We start from the raw sequence: 24,566 nt of genomic DNA on the forward strand, positions 1-24,566 counted from the left end.
GTCCCCCGGCGGGCCTCCTTCCGGCTGCGCCTGCGCAGTGGGCGCCGGTGGCGACCATGGACGCCCTGTGGGCCGCGCTGGAGGAGGTGGCGCTGGAGGGGCTGGACGGCATCACCCCGGGAGCCCTCTGGGAGCGCCTGGCCGCCCGCGTGCCGCCCTTCCCGCTCGCGCCCCTCGGAGCCCAGACCCGGGCGCTGCTCTGGGCCTCGCTGGCCGCCCACCCCCAGCTCCGCTTCGCCCTCCTCCCCGAGCCGCGCCCCCCGCTCCACCTCTACGACCGGTGAGCCAACTTGGGCCCTTCCTCCAGGTGTTTTGGACTCCAACTCCCACCATTCCTAACAGCCTCAGGCCCCTTCCTTTTCCCTCTCAGCCGCTTAAGCTGGTAAACACCCGAAGACCCACAGGTTGAGAATCACTAATCTAGGCAATTATGACATGGAGTTAAAAACATATTAATATAAATATTAAAATCACATAATCCAGAAACCATAGTCCAAGGCTGTTCCAAATGTTAAATAATCAATTGCACATAATCCCTAATAATTGGGAAGGCTGACTTGGCCACGGTAGTACACGCTTTGGTTACATTCCATTTGGATTACTGCAACGCTCTCTACCAGGGGCTGCCTCTGAAGACTGCCCGGAAGCTGCAGTTAGTCCAACGTGCGGCAGCCAGATTTCTAACGGGTGCTGGGTACAGGGAGCACACAACTCCTTTGTTGCACCAGCTCCACTGGCTGCCAATTAGCTTCCGAGCACAATTCAAAGTGCTGGTTTTGACCTACAAAGCCCTAAACGACTCTGGCCCAGTTTACCTGTCTGAACGGATTCTCCCCTACAAACCATCAAGGTCCTTAAGATCGTCTGGGGGGGCCCTGCTCTCTGTCCCACCACTGTCACAATCGCGGTTGGTGGGGACGAGAGACAGGGCCTTCTCGATGGTGGCCCCTCGGCTTTGGAATGCCCTCCCTCTGGAGATTAGAACCGCACCCTCCCTCCTGACGTTCAGAAAACTAACAAAGACCTGGTTTTGGGACCTGGCCTTTGATAACTGAGTCAATGTGGGCTTATATGGAAGAAGCATGACTAACTGTGAACTACGACTAATGTTCTGACGACCTGGCTTATATATATCTGTGATGTTGATGATGTATATTGTATACTGTTCATTGAAATATGTTTTTAATGTTTTTTGATAATGCATTGTGTGTTGTAAATTTGTATTTGACACATGTTGTGAACCGAATCTGAGTCCCTCTCGAAGTGAGAAGATCGGTATAAAAAAACCCTCTAAAAAAATAAAAAAAAATTCCTTGCATTGCTTACTGCCCAAAGGCTTGGTCCCATGCCAAGTTTTTACTTTTTTCTGAAGGCCAGGAGGGAGGGCGCTGATCTAATTTTGTTGGGGAGGGAGTTCCATAGTCAAGAGGCCACCACTGAGATGGCCCTGGCTCTCGTCCCTATCAGCCACACCTGTGAGGGAGGTGGGACTGAGAGCAGGGCCTCCCAGGACAATGTTAACCTCCGAGATGGTTCATAGAGAGGATATGTTCAGACACTTGGAATTATGTTCGGAAGCAGACTGGCAGCCTGTGGAGCTTACATTTTAAAAATGTGCTTGTTCCAACTTTCATACAAATTCAACTTAAGAACAAATCTATAGAACAGCGGTTCTCAACCTGGGGGTCGCGACCCCCAAGGGGGTCGTTTGGCCATTTTAGAGGCGTCGCGAGGCTGCCTCCTTTAGCCCCGCCCCCTCGTCTTTGGCCCAACCCCCAAGGCTTTGTGCAAGGCCAGGCCTAGCGTGAAGGAGCCCTCACCTGCCTCGCGCTCTTGCTGGCCAGCAAGAGCACGGGCCAGGCAAGGGCTCATTTGCGCGAGGCCTGACCTTGCACAAAGCCTGCCTCACCTGCTTTGCACTCTCTAAAATAATTTTATGGTTGGGGAACACCACAACATGAGGAACCATATTTAGGGGTCACAGTGTTAGAAAGTTTGAGAACCACTGCTATAGAACTTCTCTTATTTGTAACTTGGGGACTGCCTTTATATATTAAGAAGAGGAACAAATATAATAACAACAAAAGTAGTAATGATAATAATAATATGTTCACACACATCCCCCTTTTCCTCACAGCTCCAGGCAGGGTAAAGTATAGCTAAAAGGACTTCTGTTAGACACCTACAGCACAGATTAAAACACTGCTATTAGTTCTCTACTGTGTTTTCGAAACCCAAGGAGGCTGAGAAAAGTCCACTCTGTTCTCCTGGATTCAGGTATGAAGAAATTAACCCCGATACGGGGATCCTGGAGAGCAAGAGGGACCCTTCCCCCTTTGAGGACATCTATCCTGTCCACATCATCTTGGACCACAGTGAAGGCATCCAGGGGTCCTGCCGCTACTTCCATGAGAGGCTGGACATTACAGAGCAGGTCCGGACTAGCGACCTGCGGCCCTGCTGCACTTATGAGGAGGCCCATGAGAAGTGAGTGGGGCACCTTGGGGCCTTGGCCTTTTGCCACTTGTGGTGTGACTGTGATGAAGTCCCGGAGTCCGGGTCGGCACTGAGACTTGCCTTGTGGCCCTTTAGGTGGGGAGAGCGGCTGGTGCTGGTGGCTTCCCAGGTCCTGCGGCAACGGACCCTGATTGGATGGGAGGGTGACCCAGACCTCAAACTCCCTGACTTCTCCTACTGCATTCTGGAGCGCCTCGGAAGAGCGCGATGGCAGGGAGAGCTCCAGAGGGACCTCAGCACCGCCTTCAAGTAAGAACTCATGGTCAGCACATAACTCCTTGCTCTATTTATTGCCAGGGGAAGGAATAATAATAAGTGTGATGGCAGGGGAGCTCCAGAGGGACCTCAGCACCACTTTCAAATAAGAAGTCATGGTCAGTAGGTGGCTCTTTGCTCCATTTATTGTCAGAGGAAGGACATATTATTATTATTATTATTATTATTATAGTAATAACAACCTGCCTCTCCCTGAGGCTTGAGATGGGATACAACATAATTAAAACGAGATAAAACACTGTTAAAAGACATGCAGCAATCTACACAAAGTTAAAATATAAGTTAAAATCCATTGTTAAAGTGTAGATTGGAATTCACAACATGAAATTGTGAATATGAGTCCCTGTCTCCAGCCTGGAGAGGACTCTCTGCATGAGAGGCTGCTATTCTGTTGTCTTGTCCAGCTCTGACATTTTGTGGCATTTTTATGCCACTGTGTTTGTGTTTGTTTCCACCTGAGATTTAATCAGTATTCCTTTTCTTAACTCTTATTTCTTTGCTTCCATTCACTCTACACCTGCTTATCTATTTTCGTATTTTAGTTTAGATTTGCAAGAATTGATATCATAGAAGCCATTTTTGTATTAGATCAATGAAGAAGACAATAACAAAATATGCTTAAAATATCCTTACTTTATATCCACTTTTACCCATCCGCACTTCCCACATTGTACTGATAGAATTCTACTTCCGATCTTTTTTTTTTTTTAAAGCTTTGATTGGCTCCCAGTTTGATGCCAGAGATGGAGATACCAAAAGCATTTTTTAACGCAGTGTTTCTCAACCTTCCTAATTCTGCGACCCCTTAATACAGTTCCTCTTGTTGTAGTGACCCCCAACCATAACGTTATTTTCGTTGCTACTTCATAACTGTAATTTTGCTACTATTATGAATTGTAATGTAAATATCTGATAGGCAGGATGTATTTTCATTCACTGGACCAAATTTTGCCCAAATACCTGATACGTCCAAATTTGAATACTGGTGGGTTTGTCATTTGGTAGTTGCTGGACTTTATAGTTAACCTACAATCAAAGAGCATTCTGAACTCCACCAACAATGGAAATGAACTAGTCTTAGCACACCGATCTCCCAACAGAAAATACTGGAGGTGTTTGTGGGCATTGACCTTATGTTTGGGAGTTGTAGTTGCTGGGATTTATAGTTCACCTACAATCAAAGAGCATTCTGAACTCCACCAACAATGGAAATGAACCAGTCTTAGCACACCAATCTCCCAACAGAAAATACTGGAAGGGTTTGTGGGCATTGACCTTGCGTTTGGAAGTTGTGGTTGCTGGGATTTATAGTTCACCTACAATCAAAGAGCATTCAGAACCCCACCAACAATAGAATTGGGGCAAACTTTCCACACAGAACCCCCATAACGAACAGAAAATACTGTGTTTTCTAGTGGTCTTTGGTGATCCCCTTGAGATCCCCCAGGGGTCCCAACCCCAGGTTGAGAAATGCTGCTTTAATGGCGTGTATAAGCCTCTCAACGGAGCTACTCTGTTTTTAAAATTTTCAAGGCCAGCTTAGCTTTTTAAGTCTGTTAAGATGAAGGCTACCTGTATGTCTTCACAGGGTGGATGCTGGGAAGCTTCACTACCACCGGAAGGTGCTGGACCGGAATGGGCTCATCTCCATGCAGTCCCATGTGATCCGGTTGCCATCAGGGGGCCAGCAGTACTCCATCCTTCTTCTTCTGACCCGCTTCCATGTTGACAGGTATCTGCCCACACCAGGGAAGAGGGGAACTGGGCCCTTCCCTCTTTCAATGATTCCCTACAACACCTTTGGGTTTTAGGAGGAGCAAATATGACATCCTGATGGAGAAGCTCTCCAGCATGCTAAGCAGTCGACCAAGTCGAATGGAAACGCTGGGAAACATTAAGGAGGAGCTGGTGAGTGGTTGGTCTCTCTCCGGTTTTCCCTCCATTGTCTTGGCACTGCCTGCTCTCTGGACTCCAGGGGAAGTGTCTATAGAGGGAAAGAGCTGCTTCACAAGGGCCTCACTCAGGAGGGAACACTGGAGAGCGGTCTTCCCAGCAGGAGGCCCCAAGTCCTGGTCACAGCCTTCCTTATTAGAGACCAAAAGGACAGCCTTGCCTGTTTCTCTCATTACAGGGTGTTTGTGAGAAGACCTCTAAGCGCCTCTGCCAGTACATGCTGAACGCTGGCTTGGGCAAGATCGTGTCTGTCCCCTTGCAGGATGTCAGCCCAAATAAGGGCCCCTTCAAGACAAAGAAGGGTAAGAGAGTGCTGGATGAGTGTGTGCATTTTCACAGTGCCGTTTTCATTTTTCATTCCTGGAACTGTCTGAGCTGTGAATTTGCTCTCAGGAACTGATGTCGTGGTCCGTTGCCTGAAGCTGGTGAAGGAATTTCGGAAGAAGGTGGACGATTACCACGATGAGGAGGACGAAGAGCTGATCAATAAAAGTGTGCAGCCAGTGGACATTGTGTATGAGAGGGACATGCTGTCACAAGCGTATGAATTGAGTAGGTGATGCACTTTGAGGGGGGGGGGGGCTTTCCCCTGCCCTGCCTACCTCTTTCTTGGTGAAGCCATTCCCTTTTCGAGTTGCAAGCAGCTAGCCTTCCATGGCTACCTCTGGCCCTGAGAATCCAGGCTTCAATGTGTTGTCAAAGGCTTTAATGGCTGGAATCACTGGGTTGCTGTGAGTCTTCCAGGCTGTATGGCCATGTTCCAGAAGCATTCTCTCCCATACATCAAGGGAACCACCGACTGCCTAGGGAAGCTGATTAAGAAACACAACCTACAAATGATCTACAGACCCACCAAGAAAATGCTTCGTTCAGCAAAGGACAAGGGATCATCTCACCTCTGCAGGAGTCTACCGAATACCATGCAGCTGTGGACAAGTCTACATAGGGACCACCAAATGCAGCAATGCCGAGACATGAATCAGGGAACACGAAAGGCACTGCAGATTACTTCATCCAGAGGAGTCAGCCATAGCAGAACACTTGATGAATCAACCTGGACACAGCATATTATTTGAGAACACAGAAATGCTGGACCACACTGACAAACACCATGTCAGGCTACACAGAGAAGCCATTGAAATCCACAAGCATGTGGACAATGTCAACAGAAAAGAGGAAACCATGAAAATGAACAAAATCAGGTTACCAGTATTAAAAAAACTCTAAAAGAGCAACATTAAAAAAAACCCAGGGGAATTCCAGACAGGAAACAATCAGGGCCAGCTATTACCCCCCAACAAAGGATTCCCTCAGGCAGGAAGCAGCAAGGCTTTGAAGTTGCAAGGCCATTCAGTGCTAATCAAGGCGGCCAATTGCAACATTCACACTTACCTCCAACAGACAAAAGTTCTTTCTCCCACTCTGGACATTTTTCCACAGATATATAAACCTCACTTGCCTAGTTTCCAATAGACCTCACAATCTTTAAGGATGCCATAGTTGTAAGCGAAACCTCAGGAGAGAATGCTTCTGGAACATGGCCAGACAGCCCGGAAAACTCACATCAACCCAATCCAGGCTTCTTCCCCTGCTCCCTTACTGAACAGTGCAGCCCTGTTGATTGGTGCTTCATTGTGTCTGGGGATTAGATGATTTTTTGCTAAGCAGTTAACCTGGATTTGGGGCACTGTGGGCTTCAGCTTTCTCTTCCTTCTCCTCCTCCTCAGTTGAAAGCTGGGGGACCAAAGGCATTTCCCAGGCGGAACTTCGAGCGGCCATGAATGTGGGGCGGCTGGAAGCGAGGATGCTGTGTCGCCTCCTGGAGAGGTACAAGGTGATCAAGGTAAAGGCTGGCCTCTGCTGCCACAGCTCTTCTTTGCCCCTGCCTTCCCCGCAGGAAGGGTTCCATCCTGAGCCTCTTGGCAACCAACGTCCGCTTTGCTCCTTGCTCAGGGATTTATGGAGGATGAAGGCCGGCAGAGGACAACCAAGTACATCACCTGCGCGTTTGCGGAGGAGAGCAACCTGAGCCGGCAGTTTGAGCGGGAGAAGGCCCGCAGCGAGCAGCTGAGCATGGCCAGCGCCTCTGCATCCCAGGAGGACTCCTTGCTGGGAGGAGAGCTTTCCCCAGTGGAGGAGGAAACACTTGTCTCTGAGGAAGAGGAAGAGGAAAGAGAAGGCGGAGGGACAAAGAGTTCTAGCCCTCGGCTGAGGCTGAGTTTCAACGTAGGAGAAAGCTTGGGCCACTCATCACAACTGAAAGGTGCAGTATTGGTTCTGCAAAGAGAAGGGAGGTGAGGGGCATTGGGAGAAGAGCTTGCAGGAAGGCTTGAACAGCACAAATCCATCTCTGCTGTGGCCCTAGCAATGAACAGAGCCTTGGCCAAGGAGGTTTGCAGGAATTTGCAGTTCAGTTGCCTTTCTTCTGAAACCCAGGAGGTGCCAGTTTGGAGGCAGCTGTCTCCTTCAGGCCTCTCTGAATGTCCTAATGAGATTCCTGATCACTTGACAGATGCCGATTCCACTCTGGAGACCCTTGGACAGGAAACCTCTCTTTCAGACAGTGTGCTGGTTGAGGAGGACGTCGGTGCCATCGCTGTGGTGGAGGAAGTCAGGCCGGAAACTCCCAAAGTAAGAAGAAAGCCCAGTCTGCTTGTGCCCTGCTGGTGCCTTTGGTAGGGTAACCAGGGAGGTCAAGACTGTGCAATGACCCTACAGGTACCTTTTGTAGGGCATTCAGGGAGGACAAGGCTGTGCAATGAGTTGGAACACAGGAAATTTTGGAATGGCTTCCTTCCTGGAGGAGAGCAGGCAACCGGTCAGTGATCGCAACAGGGCTGTGGCAGAGGGGGAGCTCAAGGGTCTGCCTTGCCTTGTGGCTTTTGTATTGGACTCCAGGGTTCAATTGCCTTCAGTCATAGAAGCCCACTGGGGGAGTATGGCAGGTCCCACTCCCTCAGCGTCAAATGGCAGTGGCCAATCTATATCAGCTAGATCTTGTCCAGAACCCTGAAGAGAGAGTCACTATGAATGGAAGGCACATAACACCAAAAAGTGGGGGGTCAGGTGGAAAGGGCTTTTGTGTTCCTGTGGACATCCACCTGGGACCTTCCATCGTCTTGCCCAGAGCCTACTCCTTGCTTTCTGAGGGTTCGCTTGCTGCTTCCCACTCTGCTTAACCAGCCTTTTCTGTCCCTTGGTCAGAAGGGCAGTGATGAGAAGAAGAAAGTCAAGCGCTCACGGACCATGGCGGCAGAGCGGTCGCATGAGACCTACCGCTTGCTGAAGCGGAGGAACCTCATCATAGAGGCCGTCCGGAACCTTCGCCTCATTGAGAGCTTTTTTGCGTAAGTCTGGGGCGGGTTGGGGAGCGGGAATAGGGGACAGGATTATTCCCTCTGCCCCAGTCTCATCTCTCGAGAAAGGCAGATTTCTGTGAAGATGAGCATGGCTTCTTGGTTTGTTTGTTTGTCTACTAATCCCTTTGTGTCACATCCACCTTCACCTGCATTTGTGTGTTGGAAAATTATTTATTTGTTTATTTATTTACAACATTTATATCCTGCCCTTCTCACCCTGAAGGGGACTCAGGGCGGCTTACATAATTTGCATTATTCCATGCCCAAATAACAATTAAAAGCAAACAACAATTTTAAAAAAATTAAAACAACATATATAATGAGGAGCGGCTTGTGCTCATCACAATGGCATGAGATCCCCCCTTCCTACTCTCTTTCTCTTCTGGCAAGAAATGCTGTTCCTGCTGAGAGGTTCCTCTGACTGTCTCTCTTCCTCCAGGCTCCAGAAAATGATCATGGATCAGGAGAAGCAGGAAGGAGTCCTGACCCGGTGCTGCAAGAAGTCCATTGTCCGCCTGGTGCAGAAGCTCTCCCAGGAAGGCCTCCTGCGCCTCTACCGCACCACCGTGATCCAGGACGGCATCAGCAAAAAGGTACCTGGCTCTATGTCCGAAGAATGTGGGCCCACGCTCCCCCCGTGATCCAGCCGAGAGCCTGGGAAGCCATGAACTGGGAGGGCCTGTCATTCTGGTAAAGGCATGGGAGATGATGTTGGGTGAGTGGACTTATTAACAAAAGACTCTCCCTGTAAATGTACAGCAGAGTAACTTATTAGTGGCAGCTTGAGCCAACACCGGTAGCCCAAAGTGATAAAAAGAACAAAAACACACAGACCAACGTTATCTCTTCCAAAGGAGGCTTTTCTTTGTAGTAAAATAATATTGTTGCACTATTTACAAGAATTAGGTTGCCATAACACAAATAAACAAATACATAGTAGGTTTACACACAGTAGCCTTTATACACTGGAGCTTTACACACGAGGCCTCTCTCAAACCAGGTTTTTTCATATCAGGCTTTCCTCATACTTGATATTTGATTGTGATTATATTGTTGTAATTGAGATGTAGTGGCCTTAAGCCGTCCTGAGTCCCCCTTTGGGGGTAGAGAATAAATGGGGTACAAATACCATAAATAAATAAATAAATAAATAAATAAATAAATAAATAACAGTGAGGCTTGCCTCACAGAGAAGCCTCCTCACACTGACTGGGAAGTTCCCTCACTGAGGCAAACCAACACTAACAGACTTCAGTCTGCTCACTCTCCTCAGGATGACACTGGCTTTGACCCACTGACTCTTAACAGGCTTCGGCCTACTAACTCTTTCGGTGCTTGACTCACATTTTTGTAATTACAAATACCTAGTTAATTTTTAATATTTCTGAGAGATGGCCCCAGCATCTTTGTCCCCAGTGTCGTCCCCAGTGGGGCTGCCATTCTCCTCACCTGCACCTTGCTTTACAGGTTGAGTTTGTGGTGGACCCCTCCGTGAACCCCAGCGACCCCCTGGTGAAAAGTGCCATTGAGCAAGTGCGCTTCCGCATCTCCAACTCGAGTACTCTGAACAGGCAGGTTGCAGAAGGAAGGCCTGGGAGAGTAGAAGGGGGCTGCACAGAGTGGAGGGGGGGGGGGCTAGAAGAGCAGCCTGGGTGATTGTGGTGAGAAGAAGCTCCCTGTGAAGCAGGATGGGCCAAGGGGGTCTGCAGGGCACCCTCCTCCTGTTCCCTGGAAGCCCCAGCTTCCCTTCTTGAGGTCTCCTTCGGGGGGAGGGGGGGCTTGTGTTTCCCTCCTCTAACCATCCAAAGCATGATTGGTGTGGCTTCCTCCCCTCCTGAGTTCCATCTTCCACAGAAGACTCCAGGGAAAAGTGGGAGGTGGCCAGTAGGAGCCATGGCCTGGCAGGTGTTCAAGCAGGGAGCCCCTCGGAAGGGTTGGCCTGGGCCTGCTGGACAAGCCCCTGGAACTGGAGTGTGATCTGCCTCTCCTTTCCTGATGGCAGGACTAAACCCCCGCAGACCCACACGCCTCAGGACTGCCTTGGAGAAGGAAGCCAGGAGGCTGGCACTGGGGACGCCTTGAAGGAGATGGAGGGCCGCTCATCTCCGTGCAAGTCTGGGGAGAAGGCGCAGATCGCAAAGTTCAGCTACCACCCCGAGATAGGTACAGTCAGGGTCTTCTCTGGTTCTCTCTATGGGACTGGGTGACAAGGGCCTTTCCTGACGCTGGCCTCCGCTTGCCTCCAGTGCCAGGCCTGGGCCGCTCCCTGGGCTTCTTGCCCAAAATGCCCCGCTTAAAGATGATCCACATCTTCCTGTGGTACCTCGTCTATGGACATCCCCTGCACCACCTTCGGGACACGAGTGGCAGCAAGGAGCCCGGCACAAGTGCTGAATCCCCACCTGGGCAGAAGGAGCACCAAATGAAAGGCCTGGAAAGATCCGCTGAGGGTTCGGCCCTGGAAGTGGAGGTGGAGCTCGGAGAGCAGGCCGGTAAGGACCCAGTATGATGTGTGTGTGGAGGGGACCGGAGTGGGAGTGCCACCATATGCTCCGTGGAAGCCCATTTCAGCAATTGGGAGCAGGATTGCGGACGCCTCCTGATGCAGCCCCAGAGCAAAGGGTGCATTAGGGGAAAGCATGCATCACACACATATAAGACACAGACAAACGCAGCCGGTTGGGACTCTGAGATCACTTTTCCTCCCCGTTTCCTCACAGTATATGTGGACAGCGCCTCCTGGATGCGCTACATCCCTCCCCTGCCGTTCCACAGGGAGTTTGGCCATGGATGGGCTCTGGTCAGTGACATCCTCCTCTGCTTGCCACTCTCTCTCTTTGTCCAGATGATGCAAGTCAGCTACAAGGTGAGGGGCCTTCGTTCTGTGGGACTCTGGCTCTGGAGGGGCCTCTTTGGGGCTGGCTACAAGTGGTTCCCCAGTTGTGTCTACGTTAACATCTGAGAGCAGCAGGCAAAGATCCTTCTCCCCCAGAGACCCTGCTGGTCAACATATTTCTACTCTTAGGTTTTCTGACAATGCAAGTAACTGTTGTAGTTGCTCAGTTGCCATTCCCGAGTCATGAAAATTTAACTGTAAAAATTGCTTCTAGGTGGATGGCCTGGAGGATTATTTAAATGATGTTTTGAAGAAACACACACTGATCAGATACCTCCCAAGATCCATCCGACAGAAACTCCTGTACAAGAGGTGAATTATAGCTCATATTTTTTGGGTGGGGTTTAATTTGAGGGGAGAAGGAGTTGGGGGTGGATGAGTACTGATTGTGGATGCTCTTAAACATAGGCATTTTTTTCGCACTTTGTTGTACTCACTCGAGGCCACAACATCCCAGTTGTCAGGCTTCTGAGGACTGTTGGGTGGGATGAGTTGGCAGGATTTTAAGAACTGAGGATAGAAGTTTTACTATGACCAAAAAAACAACCGAACGATGATGGCTGACTCAGCAATGGTTTTGACACCAGACTTCCTTCTTGCCCCTCTCCAGGAGATACATCTTCTGCATTGTGGAATGCCTGCAGCGGCTGTGTTACATGGGGCTGGTACAGTTTGGCCCCACAGAGAAATTCCAAGAAAAGGACCAGGTGATTTATTTCTGAGGCAGCGAGGTGCAGGGACTATTGGGGTCAGATGCTCTGCCTTGAAACCTAGGGAGCGGCCTTGGGCAAGAAGTCACACTCTCTCAGCCTCAGGAAGGCACTGGCTGGTGAACAGATATTGCTGTGAAAAGCCCAAGACGGAACAAACCACCCCAAAGTTTAAGACAGAGGTGGCAGGAAAGAATGCAGAGGGCTCCCTAAGAGCTGTCAACTGTCCCTGGGGCAGATCCCTGACCTGGGTCTTGTGGGTTCCTCTGCAGGTGTTTGTCTACCTGAAGAAGAAGGCCTCCATTGTGGACACCACTGTCTGCGAACCCCACTACAACTTGGCCCAAAGCAGCCGCCCCTTCGATAGGCGCCTCTACGTCCTGAACTCCCTGCACGATGTGGAGAACTTCTGGTTCGACTTGCAGTGCGTCTGCCTCAACACCCCACTAGGTATCCGTCTTGCCGCTGTCCCTCAGCCTCCGGGCCCCACTGCTCTCTAGGTCCCCTCCAGGGCCATTTGGAGCATTCTGTGGCTTTTCTGGCTACTCTCCTAACCTTTGACGGGGGCCTCCTGCTTCCTTCAGGAATCGTTCGCCACCCGCGGGTCAAGCGGAGCGGGGCCCAAGCCGAGGAGGCTGGCACCGTCCTGGATGCAGCCCTGGAGCAAGAGTCGGCCGCCCATAAGCACAACCTGGAGCGCAAGTGCGCCATGCTGGAGTACTCCACGTGCGTCTCACCCGAGGTTCAAACTGGGCTGCTTCTCAGGGAAAGAGGAAAATGTCAGAAATATCAAAATTAACTGGGTGTTTTTGATTACAAATGTGTGAGTGAAGCACTGAAAGAGTTAGCGGGCCAAAGGTAGTGCCGTCCTGAGAGTGAGTGAGTAGGTCAAAGCTTGTTAGAGTTAGTGTACCAAAGGTAGTGCCGTCCTGAGGAGAGTGAGTAGGCCGAAGCCTGTTAGAGTTAGTGTGCCAAGGGTAGTGCCGTCCTGAGGAGAGTGAGTAGGCCGAAGCCTGTTAGAGTTAGTGGGCCAAAGGTAGTGCCGTCCTGAGGAGAGTGAGTAGGCCGAAGCCTGTTAGAGTTAGTGTACCAAAGGTAGTGCTGTCCTGAGGAGAGTGAGTAGGCCGAAGCCTGTTAGAGTTAGTGGGCCAAAGGTATTGCCATCCTGAGGAGAGTGAGTGGGCCAAAGCTTGTTAGAGTTAGTGTGCCAAAGGTAGTGCCGTCCTGAGGAGAGTGAGTAGGCCGAAGCCTGTTAGAGTTAGTGGGCCAAAGGTAGTGCCGTCCTGAGGAGAGTGAGTAGGCCGAAGCCTGTTAGAGTTAGTGTACCAAAGGTAGTGCCATCCTGAGGAGAGTGAGTAGGCCGAAGCCTGTTAGAGTTAGTGTACCAAAGGTAGTGCCGTCCTGAGGAGAGTGAGTAGGCCGAAGCCTGTTAGAGTTAGTGTGCCAAAGGTAGTGCCGTCCTGAGGAGAGTGAGTAGGCCGAAGCCTGTTAGAGTTAGTGGGCCAAAGGTAGTGCCGTCCTGAGGAGAGTGAGTAGGCCGAAGCCTGTTAGAGTTAGTGTACCAAAGGTAGTGCTGTCCTGAGGAGAGTGAGTAGGCCGAAGCCTGTTAGAGTTAGTGGGCCAAAGGTATTGCCATCCTGAGGAGAGTGAGTGGGCCAAAGCTTGTTAGAGTTAGTGTACCAAAGGTAGTGCCGTCCTGAGGAGAGTGAGTAGGCCGAAGCCTGTTAGAGTTAGTGGGCCAAAGGTAGTGCCGTCCTGAGGAGAGTGAGTAGGCCGAAGCCTGTTAGAGTTAGTGTGCCAAGGGTAGTGCCGTCCTGAGGAGAGTGAGTAGGCCGAAGCCTGTTAGAGTTAGTGGGCCAAAGGTAGTGCCGTCCTGAGGAGAGTGAGTAGGCCGAAGCCTGTTAGAGTTAGTGTACCAAAGGTAGTGCTGTCCTGAGGAGAGTGAGTAGGCCGAAGCCTGTTAGAGTTAGTGGGCCAAAGGTATTGCCATCCTGAGGAGAGTGAGTGGGCCAAAGCTTGTTAGAGTTAGTGTGCCAAAGGTAGTGCCGTCCTGAGGAGAGTGAGTAGGCCGAAGCCTGTTAGAGTTAGTGGGCCAAAGGTAGTGCCGTCCTGAGGAGAGTGAGTAGGCCGAAGCCTGTTAGAGTTAGTGTACCAAAGGTAGTGCCATCCTGAGGAGAGTGAGTAGGCCGAAGCCTGTTAGAGTTAGTGTACCAAAGGTAGTGCCATCCTGAGGAGAGTGAGTAGGCCGAAGCCTGTTAGAGTTAGTGTGCCAAAGGTAGTGCCGTCCTGAGGAGAGTGAGTAGGCCGAAGCCTGTTAGAGTTAGTGGGCCAAAGGTAGTGCCGTCCTGAGGAGAGTGAGTAGGCCGAAGCCTGTTAGAGTTAGTGGGCCAAAGGTAGTGCCGTCCTGAGGAGAGTGAGTAGGCCGAAGCCTGTTAGAGTTAGTGTGCCAAGGGTAGTGCCGTCCTGAGGAGAGTGAGTAGGCCGAAGCCTGTTAGAGTTAGTGGGCCAAAGGTAGTGCCGTCCTGAGGAGAGTGAGTAGGCCGAAGCCTGTTAGAGTTAGTGTACCAAAGGTAGTGCTGTCCTGAGGAGAGTGAGTAGGCCGAAGCCTGTTAGAGTTAGTGGGCCAAAGGTATTGCCATCCTGAGGAGAGTGAGTGGGCCAAAGCTTGTTAGAGTTAGTGTGCCAAAGGTAGTGCCGTCCTGAGGAGAGTGAGTAGGCCGAAGCCTGTTAGAGTTAGTGGGCCAAAGGTAGTGCCGTCCTGAGGAGAGTGAGTAGGCCGAAGCCTGTTAGAGTTAGTGTACCAAAGGTAGTGCCATCCTGAGGAGAGTGAGTAGGCCGAAGCCTGTTAGAGTTAGTGTACCAAAGGTAGTGCCATCCTGAGGAGAGTGAGTAGGCCGAAGCCTGTTAGAGTTAGTGTGCCAAAGGTAGTGCCGTCCTGAGGAGAGTGAGTAGGCCGAAGCCTGTTAGAGTTAGTGGGCCAAAGGTAGTGCCGTCCTGAGGAGAGTGAGTAGGCCGAAGCCTGTTAGAGTTAGTGTACCAAAGGTAGTGCTGTCCTGAGGAGAGTGAGTAGGCCGAAGCCTGTTAGAGTTAGTGGGCCAAAGGTATTGCCATCCTGAGGAGAGTGAGTGGGCCAAAGCTTGTTAGAGTTAGTGTACCAAAGGTAGTGCCGTCCTGAGGAGAGTGAGTAGGCCGAAGCCTGTTAGAGTTAGTGGGCCAAAGGTAGTGCCGTCCTGAGGAGAGTGAGTAGGCCGAAGCCTGTTAGAGTTAGTGTACCAAAGGTAGTGCCATCCTGAGGAGAGTGAGTAGGCCAAAGCCTGTTAGAGTTAGTGTACCAAAGGTAGTGCCGTCCTGAGGAGAGTGAGTAGGCCGAAGCCTGTTGGAGTTAGTGGGCCAAAGGTAGTGCTCTCCTGAGGAGAGTGAGTAGGCCGAAGCCTGTTAGAGTTAGTGTACCAAAGGTAGTGCCATCCTGAGGAGAGTGAGTAGGCCGAAGTCTGTTAGAGTTAGCGTACCAAAGGTAGTGCCGTCCTGAGGAGAGTGAGTAGGCCAAAGCCTATTAGAGTTAGTGGGCCAAAGCTGGTGTTGTCCTGGGGAGTGTGAGGTAAACCTCTGTCTGAGAGAAGCCTCTCTGTGTGAGAGATCACCTCAGTGGAAGAATAGGCCTCATTGTTAGTAGGTCTGATTGTGAGGTAGGCCTTAGTCTATGAGATGGCAGAATATGAAGAAGGCCTGATGTGAGAAGCTTCGATTGAAGAAGCTCCAGATTGAAGGCCTCATGTGTAAAGCCTTATGTGTAAAGCTCCAGTATAAAGGCTGCTGTGTGTAGAAAAGCTACTGTGTGAAGCTCCAGTATAGGTTAGTTGAGTTTATCTGCATGAGGAAGAAACCAGCATGGAAGCCAAGAAGGAAGTATAAAGGACTTTATTTGTGTTGTGGAAACCTTGTTATTTAAATAACAGGTCTTCCTCGCCCACTCCGCTCTTCTCCCCTATAATGGGTTATGCCCCACTTCCAGGTCTTTCAGAGCAGGGTTGTAGGGCCAGCAGTCTGACTCCTCCTTGCTTCCCATGAGAGAAGCGAAGCCCTGCTGGAGGCTTCTGTTGTGGAATTCATGTGTGTGTCCCTCTAAAAGGAGCTGCTTCCCTGACTGTGGTCTTCTCCTTCCGCTTCTCCCCAGAGGAAGCCGAGAAGCGCAGGACGATGGGTCGATCCCTGGAGATGGGCTGGGAGCAGGAGGGCTGGATTCCAGCTTTTACAGCCACTTGAAACGCAATTGGATCTGGACAAGTTACATTATTAAGACAAAAAAGGTGAGTTCTTCCGCCGCACCTTCATTAAGGGACTATTGTTTTTGAAGCCTACTTTGCAGTCCTTCCCTCCTTCCCTCCCTCCCGCTCACCATGCTTCTGCTTCCTTGCCAGGAGAACATGGCATCCGAAGTGGGGCACACAGTCCGGCTTCAGACCTTCCTGACCAAACGCTCCCTGCCACTGGCCGCAAGAGGTGAGAAGGCACAGTGTGTGTGTGTGTGGGGGGGTGTCCTATGGGCTGTGTTCCTTCCCTTTGCAGGAGGTCTCATCCAGACTTTTCCCGGTGCCTTTCAGGGGAAAATGGAGCTTCCTGGGGAGCTGCTCTGGCTGGTGCAGACCCTGCTGTGCAGAAGGAGGACCTGGAGGTCGGAAAGGAGGCAGCCTTGAACCGGAACAAGAGGGTGAGGGGCGGGAAGAGCCAGAAGAGACGACGGCCAAAGAAGGAAGTGGTGAAGAAGGCCAAAAAGAAGAGGAGAAAGAAGGGTGAGGGCATCCACTGGGGCAACTGGGATGGGAAGCAGGATTGTTTGAGATGCATTTTAAAAGGGCAAAACTTCCCCTCAGGCCGAGAGAGTGTAACTTGCTCAATACAATTGTTGATGGAATGGACTTATTAACAAAAGACCCTCCCCATGAATGTACAACAGAGTAACTTAGCAGCAGCATGGCCCAGCACCAGTTACCCAAAGTGATAGAAAGAACAAAAATACACAGACCAATATTATCTCTTCCATAGGAGGTTTTTCTTCAAAATACAATAATATGGTTGCACTATGTACAACAACAAGGTTTCAGTAACGCAAATAAAGAAAATACACAGTAGCTTTACACATAGCAGCCTTCATACACTGGAGCTTTTTCGCATGAGGCTTCTCTCACACAGAGGTTTACCTCGGACTCCTGAGGACAACATTAGCTTTGGCCCACTAACTCTTAACAGGCTTTGGCCTACTAACTCTTTCAGTGCTTGACTCACACTTTTGTAATCAAAATTACCCAGTTAAGTTTAATATTTCTGACAAACAACCATTTTAGAATGTATGTGCCATTAAAAAATGTATACCCGAGCAGTGCCAGGTACTTAAGCTACTAGTTGGTATATAAAAGCCACCATCAGAAAATCCTTAGATATAATACAACAGAGCAAAGGGAACCAGAAAGTTAAAGAGTGGAATAACATGGAACACCCTCCAGAAATATAAAGTTCTTTCCCTCAACTGGAAATACCCTGAATGACTTCCTAATGTGACCACTCCATTACTGCGGATCCACTGGGTAAAATGGCCCCTCCTGAGCCTCTCCTGACCATCTGCCCTTCTCTTTCTTGAAGGCTGCCACCCTTTTTTCTGTTGGGCCCTTGCGCAAGCTGTTGGGCTCTTGGTGGCCAGAACACCCTTCACCTTGGGACCAGATGGGAGAGACTTGGATGCCCAGCCCACCCTGCAGTCCCTTCGAAACCCCATTTCTCTGATCCAAAAACAACACCCATATGACACCGAACTCACAAACAATGTGTTGGCAATTCAGTTTGTTGACTGGACAGTCAGTTTCTCTCTGTCTCTCTCTTTCACGCTCTCTGTTGCCGGCCCTTCCCCAGATGGGGGCTCTGCAGAGAAGAGCAAGAAGCTGCGCTACCATGATGAAGCGGACCAGAGCGCCTTGCAGCGGATGACCCGCCTGAGGGTCACTTGGACTGTCCAGGAAGACAGCCTTCTGATGCTTTGCCGGATTGCCAGCAACGTCCTCAACGCCAAGGTGAGCGGGGGGGGGGGGGGGCTGCTTTGTGCCTGGAAGCAAAGGGAATGGCTCCTTGGCGGCCTAGAGACTGACTGGGGCTTCCAATGCAGGTGAAGGGGCCGTTCGTCCCGTGGCAGGTGGTCAGGGACATCATGCATAGCAGCTTTGAGGAGTCCTTGGACAAGACCTCTCATTCCGTGGGGCGCAGGGCACGATACATTGTCAAGAATCCCCAAACCTACCTCAACTACAAGTGAGAGACCTCCCTCCCTTGCGATGCCATCCTGTGGAGTCGGGAGCATTGTTCCCGAGGTCCCTGCCTTTCCCTGGTCCTTTCCCTCCTCTGGGTTTCCCTCCAGGCTCCCTGAGTGGCACGTAGGTGGGTTAATGCTCCCTGGGAGGAAACTGGTTCTCAGGCCTATCCTTTTCCCAGGGTCTGCCTTGCAGAGGTCTACCAAGACAGGGCTCTGATTGAGGACTTCATGAGCAGGAAGAACAACTACCAGAACACCAAGGTCAGGGCGTCCCCTGCTCCCCTCCCCCACTTTCCCTCTATGCATTTTGCCTTGGAGGAGGGCATCACGGGAAGGTGGAATGACCCTTGCAGGTGGCCAAAAGTGGGTTTTGGTCAGGAAGTGGCCTGCTCCTCTTTTGTGTCAAAAGGTTTGCTCAGAAGAGTTCAAGGAGTTTGTGGAGCGGCTGAAGGAGAAGTTCAGCTCCGCACTGGGCAACCCCCGGCCGGTCATCCCAGATACCCTCCAGGAGCTTTTCCGCAGGTAACTCTGCCTCCCTCCCATCAACGCCATTGTTCTTTGGCTGTGCTTCCTGAGAATCCCTCCTTGGGCTTCTGAGGGGGAGTTTCAGAAAGGCCTGTGGGGACAGACACTGGGGGTCATAGGTGCAGAGCAACTGCCCTCTGGCTTGTAGGACGATAGCCGAGCCTTTTGATGACCAGAAACTGGTCATTTGTGTGTCCCTTTCCCTCCTCTGCCCACACCCAGGTTCCGTGTCCTGGCCATTGGAGATGAGACGAGCCAAAGCAAGAAGGATGATGTCCTGAGCAGGTAAGGCCAACAACAACAACAACAGCAACACCAACAACAAAAACGTTATTTTTATACCCCACCACCATCTCCCCGAAAGGACTCAGGGCGGCTTACATGCAGGACCAAGCCCAGAGGAAACAACGAAGTTTAAGAACTAAAACACAGTTAAAACAAAATAACATAATACAACCTAATTAAACAATTAAAAACAGCAAGGTATAAAAACATCATTGAAATGTATCAAAAGCAACCTTAACAACCAATAACCAGGGATATGATGGGCATGATCAGAATTAGAAAGGGCTGAACATGGACTTGTGCAAAGAGAAGTGTATGGGGCCAGGGCTGGGGGTAAAGTACTAAGTAAAATCTATTGATCAATCAGGGATGGTCATACATGAACATGGGCCTAACCATCATCAAATGCACACTGGAACATCCAGGTTTTCAGGTTGTTCTTAAAGTGGGGGGAGTGCAACTATTATGCGATGAAATATTTTATTTGTCTGCCAAAGAAATGAGATCTGCTGTGTTTGTTTGTTCCTCTGAGTCCCAACAATATACTCAATACTCATGTGGTATTGTAGTCCACCTCCTGCGGAAGGCGGACAGGGTGGGGGCTAGCCTAATCTCCCTTGGGAAGGAGTTCCACCACCGAGAAGCCCCCCCCCCCACCCTTTCTCTCATCCCCACTAATAGTGCTTATGACAGTGACGGAAGTGAGAGGAAGGCCTTCCCGGCAGATCTTAGAGCCCACGCCAGTTCATAGGGGGAAATGTGGTCGCGGAGATAGCCAGGGCCCTAGCAGACTCCCCATCCGTTTCTTTGCTGTTCCTTTGGTGTGGATCTGGGAGCCTGGCCTGCCTGCCTGTTGGTGCCCTGCCTTCAAGGAAGCATTTTTGATGAAGTTTAAATGACGCTGAAGAGAAATCCAGCAGCTGACCAGGTTTGCCCTCTTCCTGCAGCATCAATGACATTCACTTCCTGGTGCTCCAGAACCTGATCCAGAGCACCTTGGCCCTCTCCGACAACCAGATGAAATCCTTCCAGTCCTTCCAGGTAAGAGACAGCCTCTCTGGAGCCCGCATGGTCTTCTCTCGCTTGTGGACGGAAGACATCCCCAGGAGGAACCTAGAAGGGCCTCTGAGGGGCTGGGAAGCAGGCACAGATAGAGGCTCTCCTCAGGCGGGGCATTTGCCGTTCCTCGGAGCTGGATGTGGCAAAGGGGCTTGGCTCTAGGAGAGGTCTCCTGAGTCCCAAAGTGGGGGAGGGAGGGAGGCAAGGATCTGCCAGAACAGAGGTCCAGCTGGTTGTGCTTGCAGACCTTCCGCCTCTACCGGGAGTATCAGGACGAGGCCCTGGTGAAGGCCTTCCTGGAGTGCCAGAAGAGGAGCCTGGTGAACCGCCGGAGGGGCAACCACAGCCTGGGGCCCAAGAAGAACCGAGCCCTCCCCTTTGTCCCCATGTCCTACCAGCTCTCTCAGAGCTACTACAGGTCCGTGCGATGCTTCCCTCCCTCCCCCTGCTTGATGCAGAAGGTGGCACCTCTGCACAGCTTTTGGGTGGAGAGGCAGCCAATATCCCCAGTAATCACCCCTGCCCCATGCTGTGTCCCTCCCAGCAGAGTGAAGAGCAATGGGTTCTTCCTTGCAGGGTCTTCACAGGGTCTTCTATTCTTCCTTGCAGGGTCTTCACCTGGCGCTTCCCTACCACTTTGTACAGTGAGGCCTACCAGTTCCTCTTGAAGCTCAAGGAGGCGGGGAAGGGGGACCAGGCCTCCAGCTTTTCCTTCAAGGACCAGGACGTTCCCTCTGCCCCCGAAATGGTGACTTTCCCCGTGGACGGCCCCGGAGGTTACTGCGCAGCCATCCTGGCCCTTTTCTGCCTGGGCCTGGTCTCCGTGGAAGTCACCATCCCAGAGCAGATCGTGGTGGTGGACAGCACCATGGTGGAGAACGAGGTTGTGAAGAGGTCAGGGCCAAAAACATGGGGAGGGGAGGGGAAGGGTAGAGCAGGGCTTCCTTAATTGCCGACCTTTCCTGCCAGGTGAGGAGGTCAAGCCGGGGGTGTCTCAAAGTGATCTACCTGGGCCTTTCTTGAGGGCCACTGCTCCTTCTTCCCTGCCCTTGCTCTGCTCCTTGCAGCCTGGGGAAAGAAGGTCTGGAGGAGGAAGAAGAGGAGGAGGAGGAGGAAGAGGAAGACGACGCAGAGGAGGGAGGTGGGTCTAGCAAGCACCAGATTGAGGTGAAGGCGCACCAGGCCTCGCACACCAACTACCTGCTGATGCGCGGCTACTACGCCCCAGGGATCGTCAGCACCAGGAACTTGAGCCCCACCGACAACATTGTGGTCAACTCCTGCCAAGTGAAAGTCAAGCTGCGGGAGACCCCGGCCCCAGGCAGCCTCATTGGCCAAGGTCAGTCGTTTGGGAAGGACAGCCAAATGGGGAAAGGGGGTCCTCTCAGTCAGCCCTTTTGCTGATGTTTGGGGTAGGTGACCTACGGATGGACAGGGCTTCCTTGTGTGGCCCCTTGGCTGACGACACTATCTTTTCAGAGCCGTTGGACCTGGAACGCATGCCAGTGGGGGCCACCTGCCTGCCCCCCTCATTCACCAGGAGGTTCACTGCCCAGGAAGCAGGAGGAGGAGACCTGGCTGCCCTCCCGCAGGCCCTGGAAGGCCTCTCCTATGGCCCTGGGGATGTTAGGGCTGCCCTGGAGGTCTTCCACGAGGTAGAGGCTGCCTCCCACTTCGGGGTCCGCAAGGTGGACCTGGCCAGGAGGTTCCAGATTTATGAAGAGCCCAGTGCGGAGCGGACCCTGCTCTTGCCCCAGTACCTTAAGGTTCGTTGGTTAGTCCATGAAGGGAAGGCGATAAGCGGAAAGTGCAGACCCTCGTTGGTGGGTCTGTAGGCTTAGGAGAAGCTTGTGTTCCCAGGACGTTTGCCTTTAAAGCCCTCATTGTGTGTGTTTGTGTGTCTTTTTCTCTCTTCAACCTTCAGGACCTCCTAGATCTGGAGCAAGTGCTGGAAGTGGGGGGCAGCTCCCCCCGCCTGGTGGCCAGGAGATTCGCTGACCCTTGGCTCTTGCACTCAGTGTACCTCAGGGAGGAGGACCAGGAGGAAGAAGAGAGGGAGGGCCCAAGCCAACGGGTCAAGGACCTGGATTCGCCCCAGGAAGGCAGTGTGCCCACCAGTATCAGGGAGGAGGAGCGGGAGGGGCTCAAAAGGGCCGCCCCTTCCCCTCCTGCAGCAGAGGAGGGGTCAGGAAGTAAGAGGCCAAAGGTGGAAGTAGTCACAGAAGAGGAGAGCGAGGCTGCAGCCACAGAACTCCATTTGGAAGAGCCTCCGCAGGCCAGTAGGGCAGGGGCCCTTGGAGAGTCAGGGGCCACCGAGGACAGCAGCTGCACTAGTGCCGTGGGAGAGGAGATCCGTTCTAGTGAGGAAGAGGAGCTGCCCCCGAATGGCACGGGTTACAAGGAGTCCAACCCAGGTCCAAATGGAGCTCACCAGGCCCAACGGGATCCCGGCTCTGGACCTTTTAGCGGTAAGGCCCTGGAAAGGAATGGCAGCCTGTCTCTCCTGAAGAGTCAGAGCCCATCTTCTTGCGAATGGAGAGGTAGGGACGGTGGAAGGTCTGGCCAAGGGCCCCAAACAAAGCAGCCTTGGGGAAGGGAACTCTGTGGCTCCAATGCCATCCCCGCTGAGGGCCTTCTGCACTCCTCTGCCTTGCTGGTTATTGTACAGCTGTTCAAGGTGGCACTGCCTCTGGTCAGCTGGAGCGGCCAAGCTCAACATTGGTGGCTGAGATTGACACAGTGCCCAGCCAATGAGGGGAGGGGAGAGGCAGTGTTGTGTTTTTATTATCTGAATGCTCATTTGATTTCTCCTTCTTCCCGGAATATTCTGCAGGGAAGGGAGGCCCAGCTGAGCAGGAAAGGTGAGTGAGCAACAACAAGATGGGCCCTGCCTTGCCCTGAGCAGAGTGGGCCCAGCAGGAAGGAGGGAAGGAGGGAGGGTCCAATCCCCACAAAGGCTCCAGGTAGCCATCCAAACAAGCCATTTTGTTTGTCACATAAATTGTTTTTTTAAAGTTGCTTGGGGTCTTTATGAGGTGCCCAGGAGGGGTACTTTTGATGGAGCCACACAGCCAGCTCCATCAGGAACTACTGTATGGGTTTTATTGACTGTTTGGGTTTTTTTAATTCACTGCCCTCAGGTACTTACTCTGTCACTAGTGGGAAATCTGGGAGTGGGGAGCCTAGAGGGATGGAGGACACTTGCTTCTATGGGAGGGAGGGAGGGAGGGAGGCCCGGCTGGGATCCTCCCACTTTGATGACTGTTCTCCCTCTCCTTAGGGCTAGGCAAAGGGTCTCCTTCATGGGGCGCCCATGGCGCACGGTGGACGGGAGCCTGAACCGTCCAGTCTGCAAGGGCATCATGGAGGGGGTGCTGGGCCACATCCTCACTCGGCCTGGGATCACCGAGGCAGCTTTGCGGCACCACTACTTAGGCGTCCTGCAGCCCCTGGCCCTCCGGGAGATCCTGCAGGTGTGTCCGGCCCTCCATCCAGCCCCTTGGCTCCCCTTTCACCCTTCACCGCTGCCTCTTTCCACTCAGATCATGGGGAGTGGGTGGCTCGTTTTACGTTTCTGGGTGTTACTGTTGCTTAAGAGGGCCCAGCAGAGATAGTATTATCTGAGACCTTTAAGGAACCAACAATTTTTACAAAGCTCAGTTATTACCAGACTTTTGTTATGTTTGATATGTTTTAATGGTTTGAAAGACAATTTAATTTATATGTATATATTTTTACAGTTTTATAATATTGTGTTTTACTGTTACGTTCTGGCATTGAATTATTGCGATAATTTGTAAGCCGCCCTGGGTCCCCTCTGGGAGTGAGAAGGGTGGGGTATAAGTACAGTAAATAAATAAATAAATAAATAAATAAATAAGGTTTGCTAATTGCACAGTGGCAGATAAGGTGCTCCAGAGGGTTACTTACCATGACTGTCCAGAGAATTATTGGTTGCCTTCTTCCTTCTTTGAAATAACTTTATAATGCCTGCTGCCTTTAAAAAGCTCAAAACATTATTAAGGATCCATCTAACCCTAGATATTATTCTCTCTTTTTGAATTATTACCATCTGGCAGATGGGATGTGATGATAAAAACAAGGACAAATAGGCTGAGAGAGAGCTTTTATCCTGGAGCTGAGACTATATTGGGCTCTATGTTTTTACACTGATATGTGGCATTAGGGGCTGTGCAATAGTGATTAAAATGTGTAAGGATGGATGTTTTGTAATTCTACATATATAATGAGCATTGGGGTGGCATTTAATTTTATTGTACGATGTACAATGACAATAAAGTTATTCCTATTCTATTCAAGACCCCCAAAATGGCTTTCTCCCCCTCCCTCCCTCTCTCTGCAGGGACTGGAGTCACTGGGCTGCATCCGGAGGCGCTGCCTGGCCCCCCAGCGGCCGGTCTCCCTCTTCTCGGCCCCTGCCCCAGAGGAGGAGAATCCCCCGTGGGCTCCCCGCAGGCTGAGCCAGGAGGAGGAAGAGGCCCCCTTTTATGAGCCCTGCCTGGAGGCCGCCCTCAAGATGGGGAGAGTATTCCCCTACGAGACCAACTGGAACAAGTGGGGCTCGGCTGGGGGCCCCTGATCCCTTGGAGGCCACCTCCTATTTTGTAAATAAAGCAAGAGTGTCTCTTTTACAGAGTCCCTTCTCCTATAATGTTGCTGTGGCATCA

General features: G+C 51.5%; 1 protein-coding gene across 3 annotated transcripts; it reads left to right on the forward strand.

Annotated features, from left to right (window-relative positions):
* The first annotated feature begins 12 nt into the window (after window positions 1-12).
* LOC137097855 (general transcription factor 3C polypeptide 1-like) lies at window positions 13-24,534 on the forward strand. 3 transcript variants are annotated; one of them, XM_067473033.1, is made up of 38 exons: window positions 13-280; window positions 2,278-2,487; window positions 2,593-2,766; window positions 4,382-4,525; window positions 4,605-4,701; window positions 4,925-5,048; window positions 5,140-5,298; window positions 6,474-6,589; window positions 6,700-7,009; window positions 7,259-7,377; window positions 7,478-7,564; window positions 7,954-8,093; window positions 8,545-8,698; window positions 9,573-9,676; window positions 10,108-10,268; window positions 10,352-10,597; window positions 10,826-10,971; window positions 11,216-11,313; window positions 11,612-11,708; window positions 11,984-12,161; window positions 12,296-12,437; window positions 15,886-16,018; window positions 16,130-16,211; window positions 16,313-16,501; window positions 17,616-17,773; window positions 17,866-18,008; window positions 18,189-18,270; window positions 18,419-18,531; window positions 18,757-18,819; window positions 19,767-19,860; window positions 20,124-20,296; window positions 20,488-20,772; window positions 20,946-21,217; window positions 21,358-21,644; window positions 21,803-22,346; window positions 22,712-22,739; window positions 23,159-23,351; window positions 24,242-24,534. In XM_067473033.1, exons 1-38 carry the CDS (start codon window positions 57-59, stop codon window positions 24,476-24,478), a joined length of 6,306 nt encoding a protein of 2,101 aa, XP_067329134.1. In that variant the 5' UTR covers window positions 13-56; the 3' UTR covers window positions 24,479-24,534. The 3 variants fall into 3 exon arrangements, with proteins under 3 accessions (XP_067329134.1, XP_067329132.1, XP_067329133.1); XM_067473031.1 differs by lacking the exon at window positions 7,478-7,564 and having other exon boundaries at window positions 24-280; window positions 7,951-8,093; XM_067473032.1 differs by lacking the exon at window positions 7,478-7,564 and having other exon boundaries at window positions 24-280.
* The last annotated feature ends 32 nt before the right edge of the window (window positions 24,535-24,566 follow it).

This window comes from Anolis sagrei, chromosome X, assembly GCF_037176765.1.
Source record: "Anolis sagrei isolate rAnoSag1 chromosome X, rAnoSag1.mat, whole genome shotgun sequence".
Taxonomy (NCBI): Eukaryota; Metazoa; Chordata; class Lepidosauria; order Squamata; family Dactyloidae; genus Anolis; species Anolis sagrei.

Excerpts from the sequence above, each read along its gene's own strand:
- LOC137097855 (XM_067473033.1), top strand. The coding sequence starts at position 57 with ATGGACGCCCTGTGGGCCGCGCTGGAGGAGGTGGCGCTGGAGGGGCTG. Across the intron at positions 7,378-7,477 it reads TCAGGCCGGAAACTCCCAAA|GGCATTCAGGGAGGACAAGG; the intron begins GTAAGAAGAAAG and ends TACCTTTTGTAG. Across the intron at positions 18,009-18,188 it reads CAAACCTACCTCAACTACAA|GGTCTGCCTTGCAGAGGTCT; the intron begins GTGAGAGACCTC and ends TCCTTTTCCCAG.